Here is a 481-nt window from a genome sequence, read left to right on the forward strand (position 1 = left end):
CTCCACGATGCAGGAGGCCCGCACCATGGCCGGCGTTGCCATCGACAGCCGGCTGCCCGTCCGCCGGCTGCTCTGTCAGGTGCCAGGCGAGGCAGGGCACAAGCCCTCCGTGAAGAAGTGTCACAAGAAGTACCAGATGGTCATGGAGACCATTGCTGTGGGTTGCACCTGCATCTTCTGAGTTGCAAAGCTAAACCCCGCAGCTACCTGTAAAGCATCAAACCAGCTTGCTCTTGCTTCCCGAGCTTGCCCAGCCCTCTGGAAGACAGTCACCTGGCTGAACATCAGGGTGAGGAGTGCCCCTGTGCAAGGCGGTGGCAGCTCCAAGAGCTCTCCAAATTCCCCTGAGGACTCCATCAGCCTCAGCTCAAGCAGCTGCTGTGGGGACACCCAGCACGGGTGCCCCTGCACGTCACCCAGCTACACAGTCCCGCGGCTGGCCTTGCAGCAAGACACTATCCTGAGCCCCCTCACCTCTGGG

The 481-nt window shown here is 61.5% G+C and overlaps 1 protein-coding gene across 1 annotated transcript in view; it reads left to right on the forward strand.

Moving 5' to 3' along the window:
- Positions 1-181, forward strand: part of IL17B (interleukin 17B) — a 1,907-nt gene extending 1,726 nt beyond the window's left edge. The window contains exon 4 of the mRNA XM_010139852.1: positions 87-181. Within this exon, the coding sequence (XP_010138154.1) occupies positions 87-181 (95 nt within the window). The remainder of the gene's footprint in view (positions 1-86) is intronic.
- Positions 182-481: the final 300 nt, after the last annotated feature.

Source organism: Buceros rhinoceros, unplaced genomic scaffold (genome assembly GCF_000710305.1).
Source record: "Buceros rhinoceros silvestris isolate BGI_N320 unplaced genomic scaffold, ASM71030v1 scaffold24197, whole genome shotgun sequence".
NCBI lineage: Eukaryota > Metazoa > Chordata > Aves > Bucerotiformes > Bucerotidae > Buceros > Buceros rhinoceros.